This window comes from Alosa sapidissima, chromosome 5 (genome assembly GCF_018492685.1).
Source record: "Alosa sapidissima isolate fAloSap1 chromosome 5, fAloSap1.pri, whole genome shotgun sequence".
Classification (NCBI taxonomy): Eukaryota; Metazoa; Chordata; class Actinopteri; order Clupeiformes; family Clupeidae; genus Alosa; species Alosa sapidissima.
Window position 1 is genome coordinate 29769371 of NC_055961.1, and position 7500 is coordinate 29776870.

General features: G+C 46.2%; 1 protein-coding gene across 1 annotated transcript in view; it reads right to left on the reverse strand.

Moving 5' to 3' along the window:
- The window catches only part of LOC121709518 (roundabout homolog 1-like), a 183581-nt gene that overhangs the window by 134745 nt on the left and 41336 nt on the right, over positions 1-7500 (reverse strand). The window contains 1 exon segment of the mRNA XM_042092955.1: positions 1905-1991. Within this exon segment, the coding sequence (XP_041948889.1) occupies positions 1905-1991 (87 nt within the window).

The following is a 7500-nucleotide window of genomic DNA, read 5'->3' on the forward strand; positions in this document are numbered from 1 at the left end:
TGTTCAGCTCTCTATGTATGCACGTGTGTGTGTGTGTGTGTGTGTGTGTGTGTGTGTGTGTGTGTGTGTGCACGTGTATGTGTGTGCACGTACGTGTGTGTGTGCAAGTACGCGTGTGTGTGTGTGTGTGTGTGTGGTGTGTGTGTGTGTGTGTGTGTGTGTGTGTGTGTGTGTGTGTGTGTGTGTCTGCTGATATGAAACCCATCTATTTCAACTTTCTCCCTCCCTCCTTCACTGTTCACCTTGTCTTTGCAAATTGACAATGGAGTGCCTCTCTGACACTCTTATTTATCGGGATGTCTGTTGCATTGACAGGCGCCTCCCTGTCTTCTGTCTCCTCTCCACGATACCTCTCTCTCTCTCTCTCTCTCTCTCTCTCTCTCTCTTCCCGTTGATGTTGCTGTATTGATGTTGCCGCGGTAAGTGAATAAAACAGACTTAGAACTCCTCATTTTCCATCCAAACCTTGAATATATCTTCACCTCTATACACAGTATTTTTGTGTGAAACAGGCTGAAAAACATGCCCTTTTATGCTCTCTGAGGGCTTTAATGTCTGAACTAAGATGCACAAAATTGAATCTCTCAGAAAAGAGGTAAGCCTCCTCCACCAGTAAAACAAACTTAAGATCCCCGTTAGTCACTGTTAAAGGCCACAGGGAACATCAAGCTGGAGAGAGAGAGAGAGATAGAGGGGAGCGAAAGTCTTAATCAATTGGATTATTTTCCCTGTAAATGTTTCTACCCCAAAACACAGGGTCCAGCAATAACACACTGAAGCTTATTGTGTTACGTTGCCTTTGGAGCAGAACACTTTAGGACCCTGTGTGTGTATGTGTGTGTGTGTGTGTGTGTGTATGTGTGTGTGTGTAGTATGTGTGAGTGTGTGTCTGTGAGTTTGTGTGTGTGTGTGTCTGTGTGTGTGTGTGTGTGATGGCACTGCTAGTGGAGTCTGTCAAGTTCATGGCCTTGGCCTGTTCCCGGTCACTGCGGCGAACCAAACACGATATCCGTCCCAGCGAGTCCAAGCCGAGTTGCATCTGGCTGTTGGCTTCTAAGAGAGCACTAGGGTCGATTAGCATCACTTCCCAGAGCTCCGAGCGACACGCGATCCCTCCAGGGACGCCTTGACAAGCAAACACCCCTGAATCCCAAACCCCAGAGTGTGGTCCATGCCTAAACATTGCAGTAGCTCCAGACCTGTTGGGCTTGGACCCACGCTAACCAAAAGGTCAGAGCCTCACATTCCCCTGACCACAGTTTCCTGAGACACGGCTTCATTCATCCACCATGGAAATCAAACAGCAAAACAAACTTTTATTATGAAGAAATCATACTGATCTGCGTTGACTTGTTGATACTGCGGATTGGAAAAGGGAAGAGGAATAGGATGACTCTGCCTACACTGCAGTCTTCTCTGTGTATCCTGATTGATTGCCAATGGCAACACGCTTGTTTTATGGCAATCTAATGCTATCACTCGTGGCGGACCATGAAGGAGCTGAAATCATTGGTTGTAGGGTGCTAAGTGTTATTGCAGGGTCCATTTAGAAACATATGATAGACTGCTCTCTCTGCTGCACATGTGGAAGGCCCCTGAGCAACAAAAAATGTCATTGTCAGAAAACCTTTGTGAGTGTGTGTGTGTGTGTGTCTGTGTGTGTGTTTGTGTGTGTGTGTGTGTGTGTGTGTGTGTATGTATATGCATATGTATATATGTGTATAGGTATGAATATGTACTGTATATGTGTGCATATGTGCGTAAATGATTCTCTGTGCATGTGGAAACCCATACGGTGCATATTTGGAGGTCCGTGAGCAGATGCATGGGCAGAGTGTAGCTGTGAGTGGGATATGGCCTTTAAGGGGGTCCAAACAGCAGCCAGTCATGGAGCACAACGTTACCTGTGTATCCTGGCGAGTTGTCCTCCTCCTGCTCCACCGGGGCTGCGGGTGTGGCTACCTCACTCTCCCCACCCTGTGTTTCAGCATCTGCAGGAGAAATCAGGAGAGGGACATGGTTAGGGTCAAGGGACCTCACAGCTGGCTCTCCTTCTGCCTGACGTTTGGACTGCAGGAAAAGCTGTTCATTGAGGAGCTTTAATTATGTTCTGAAGGCTGGAATGGTATTGATAGTATGATTACTAGTTTGGGGCCCCTAGAAATGGAAACGAGGAAGAAATGCTTTGGCTCAGCATGAAGATCATAACAACACTGGAAGACTGAAGGAGAAGAGAGAGAGAGAGAGAGAGAGAGAGAGAGAGAGAGAGAGAATGAGAGAGAGAGAGAGGGAGAGAGAGAGAAAGAGAATGAGCGATCAAAATGTCAAAAAGCAGACAGCGAGTTCCAAATTAACAGAGTATGTTTGTGAATGAGAGAAGGAAAGACAGAGACAGCGATGACAAAAAAACTGACAGCAAATTCCAATCCAAATGACCAGAAAGAGAGAGAAAGAGAAGAGAGACAGAGGAAGAGAATGAGAGAGAAAGAGAGAAAGAGAGAGAGTTCCAATGGCACCAGTGCACCCTGGTTAAAGTGCTCCCAGAGCACTGCTGATGGATGGCTTGCCTGGCTCTCGGTGGACCGGCTCTAAATGAATTTGGATGCTTTCAAAGCCTCGGTCCACAGCCTGGTGGTGAGCTGGCAAAGTGGTCTCCAGTAAGTCTCTGCCTAAATATCTGCCTCTGTAATAACTATAATCAGTGTGGCTATTACATGTAAAACCCACCATCAATCATTATTTGTGGCTTGAGATCCTGCAGGGGTTTCCAATTCAGTTTTGGTCAGACGAGACTGCTATGCAGATTTTTCAGATATCCTCCATTATTTTCTGCATGATTGAGTGCCTTTATATTGATGTGGAATTGTGTACTGTAGGTATAGCTCTCAGTGTAAAGATGTGGCTTTCATGTCATAAGGCAAACCGTTAAGCTTCTGGCCTCAGCGTATAGGCTTGAGGGTGGCATGTGCCTTTACCCCTCCCACGTCCACACAAAATGGCAGCTCTCCACATCTCTCTCCTCAATGATTAACTGTTTATAAGTATATATACTTTTTTGATCCCGTGAGGGAAATTTGGTCTCTGCATTTAACCCAATCGGTGAATTAGTGAAACACAAACAGCACACAGTGAACACACAGTGAGGTGAAGCACACACTAATCCCGGAGCAGTGAGGGGTTAGGTGCCTTGCTCAAGGGCACTTCAGCCGCGGCCCACTGGTCGGGGCTCAAACCAGCAACCCTCCAGTTACAAGTCCAGAGTGCTAACCAGTGGGCCACGGGTTTATTTGAATTCATATGAATGGTTGGATGAATAAAAAACATGTACAGTCGTTGACCAAGAGTTCAGTCACAATAACTGGACTCAACTGGTCCAAAGAGTGAAGAATATCCAATCAAATATCAGATGGGCCATTTGAGGGAAAATGCCTTTTTGCCCTCACTCATGTTTCCATCACTGGCCGAGGTACAGGTAGAGCAGACCAGACCTCGACTGGTTTAGTGGAATATATTATTCTCCTATTTAAGCACTATTCAGTCAGTATTCCACAATGTGTGTCTGTGTGTGTGTGTGTGTGTGTGTGTGTGTGTGTGTGTGTGACATCTGGTGCTGGTAGAATTAGCCAACCCCCCCCGTTTTCTTTCTAGAAGAGCGCGTCCATTTCACCCTGTACCTCAGAGGCCAACATCATCAGTCCTGAGACATACACCACACACACACACACACACACACACACACACACACACAGAAAGACACACAGACACAGAAAGACACACACACACACACAGACACAGAAAGACACACACACACACACACACACACACACACACACACAGAGACACAGAAAGACACACACACACACACACACACACACACACACACACATAGAAAGACACACACACACACACACACACACACACACACACACACACATAGAAAGACACACACACACACACACACACACACACACACACACACAAAAAGACACACACACACACACACACAGAAAGACACACACAGAAAGACACACACACACACACACACACACACACACACACACACACACACACACACACACAGGAATTTTGGCAAATTAGCCGGTGCTGACTGACAGATGAGATGCTGCTGTTAATCCCGCTCACCTGTCAGCTGTGCTATGTTTAACGTCAGACGCCAGCTCATGCTAACCGCTGCTACTCCTGACAGCCTGTCACGCTGGCCACATCAGCCAATACATCCCAGAGCCAGGCCAGACATCCCCCACCACACGCCTATACTGGGGGGCCTACTCTGCCAATTTGTTGGGGGTCCACAACATACCATCTCTTTTGGTCTCTCTCTCTCTCTCTCTTTCTCTCTGTCTCTCTCTGTCTCTCTCTGTCTCTCTCTCTCTCTCTGTCTGTCTCTCAGATCTCTTCTCTGCTGGGATGGTTGGTGTATAGCTACATAGTAGCTTTTTTACATGTCATTGATACGTATGATGGTTCGAGAAAGATGAAGAATTCATATTAGTCTGAAGTATCTGTCCATTTGTCATCTCATCCAGCCTTTAATTCCACGTGTCCGCAACCCATAATTTTACTTGTGTCTTGAGTGGACCCCTACCGTACATATGAAGTGGTCAGTCATTGCCTGTAAAACTCAGGATTAGATGTGGCTACAGGCAAAGAGAGTGAGGAAATGGCAAGGACTCATTGTGTTATTGTTGGATTATGAGTCAAAGTTGATTGAAGTGTTTACATGGAGATAACCACACTTTATAACCACACATTGACACAATGCACAATGCATCAACCACACATAGATCATGTAAGCATATCCACACACACACACACACACACACACACACACACACACACACACACACACACACACACACACACACACACACACACACACACACACATTTCAGAAAGGCATGACAGGCCTTCAAGTCAGGGCCAGTAACCTCAAGCAACCCCCCCCACTTTCATGAACACCACCCCAATGATTCTCCAATCCTTTCCTCAACTTCTCATTATCATCAAAATGAGCTCATCCCCTAAGCCTTTACAGAGACCCAGTATGCCTCGACCCGCTCTATTAGTTAACAGAAAACTATAATTAAGGGGCTTACATAACAAAGGATGAATGCATCGCAAAAAGTCAGAACTCATCAGTCATAATTCACCTCAGTTCACCTGGCGAACACATATCAGGGTGGTTTAGAAATAGCTTGCAGGTAGGGGACCGTCATAAATCTTGGCTCATAGTGTGAGACGAAACACCAGGTGTGTGGGTGTTCAGGTGTTGCCACTCTCGTGGAATTTTGATTGCCCTCATCATCATCATCATCATCATCATCATCATCATCACCCCACCACCACCTCTGGAGGCAATGTGCCTTTGAATTCCTAGTCAGAGGAATTTGCGTTGCCTGAGGACAATGTTCCCTGATTGCAATGAGGAGCAGCAAGGCACATTGGAAAGTTCCTGGAACATCTAATTCTTTTTGACAAGACTTCCACAACCTCAACCAAACAATTAGCCATTTTTTCTCTGAATTAAAACAGAGTTCAAAATGAACCTCTGTCATTCAGAAGAATGAGGTTCATAGTTTTAAAGTTAAGTTAAATTACACACCATGTTTCTCAAGACCAAACCAACCAAATCCACTCCTCTACCCCTTAGGGGCAGGAAAGTGCTGAGACTCTCCAAGCACTTTAGCGTTTCTCATTTCCTCTGAGTCACACAACTGACAGAATTTGTAGCGGTCCCACAGAAATGACCAGCGTCTGCTGTCCATAGAGGCTTGGATGAGAAGAAGCTTTTCAGAAGGGGGTCAGGTCTGATTGAAGCGATCCCTCTGAGCTGGCCTGAGCTCCAGTATGAAGCGAGGTCAGAGCGAGGTCAGGCCTGATTTACAGCAAAGCTGGCGGGATGTGCAGGGCTCTGGATCCGTCCACCAGAAAGGAGATTGGGCTCTTACCTGCTGCCTCACCTGGTCAAGTAAGATGGAGGAGCCTCTGCTAATCTTCTGGACACACTCATACTCATACACACACACACACACACACACACACACACACACACACACACACACACACAGACACAGACACAGACAGACAATATGGTAAGCGAGCATTATCACCACAGGGTAGGAGATCTCACTAATACCAACACCTAGCATGCAGTAGCCGGAAAAGCTTTGGGTTGAATTACTGGCTGCCAGCATTGTGTTCTTGAGTGAGCAAGGCACTTAACTCTAAGCTTGGCATCTGTAAATTGCTTTGGATAAAAGCATCAGCAAAATGAATAAATAATAATAAAATAATAAATGTTTGGAGTGCAGCGTAGCAGTCCAAGATTGTGGTATGGTGAGTCAGCACAGCACAGCACAGCAGGCTAGGGGGGTAAATCCAGATATCCAAGACTCCGAAAGCCCACCTGGAGGCCGACATTGATCCGGAACGTTCTCTCTTTTTTTTCTCCTTATTCTTTTGACATCTCCCCTGGAGGAGGAGTGGAACGTCCCTCTCTGCTGCCCGGTCTGAGGCCAGCCGCACCACGTAGTGCCGCGCAGGGGGGAGCAGCACCAGGGGTAGGGAGCTCCAGACGGCTTCACACTTCATCTGTCATGGAGTCTGGGGCTTAAACCACAGTCTGCCTGTCTCCTGTTCCAGCTCTAGCCCCATGCCCCTCAAGCCACACACACACGCACACACACACACACACATGCGCACACACACACACACACACACACAGGTTCTCTGCGGCCTCGGCCCCTCTCTCACCCACATACAGAATCTCACTCTCTCTCTCACACACACACACACACACACACACACACACACACACACACACACACACACACACACACACACACACACACACACACACAGTTACTCTTCTCTCAAACATTGGCCATTTACTGTCTCTACCTGTTTGTGGACATGCAGCAACTCAACAGGGGGTAGCAGTGATTGTGTGCATACACAGCACAGACAAATGGAAGGAAGTAATTTGCCTGTTTTCTACAATCCACAGAAACACACAAACAAACACAGCCCTCCCCCAACAGACATATGGATCTGAGGCAAATATTTGTTTCCCAGTATGCAGAAACGTTTTTATCTTTTGAAATTACAGACTGCATGCTGGGTTTTATATGCAGTTCAGAATACAATCAACTGCTCAAATAAAGGCTGCATACATTTTGCTTCTGTGCAGATATTTTGACAAGGTAAATATTCTCTCAGTTATACAAACACCAGATACACACACACACACACACACACACACACACACACACACGCCTGCTTTGAAATGTATTACAATTGAAAAGACTAAAATGTACCTTGCAATTCTACTTTGACAACAATGGAAAAATGCTTTACTGAACACATCCCAATGAAAATAACTTTTCTGACAGCAAGCTTTATGGAAAAGTAAAATAATGGGTTTGCTTTGGAAACCTCATAACCTCTCTCTCTCTCTGTCCTTCATTCATCCTTCCTTGG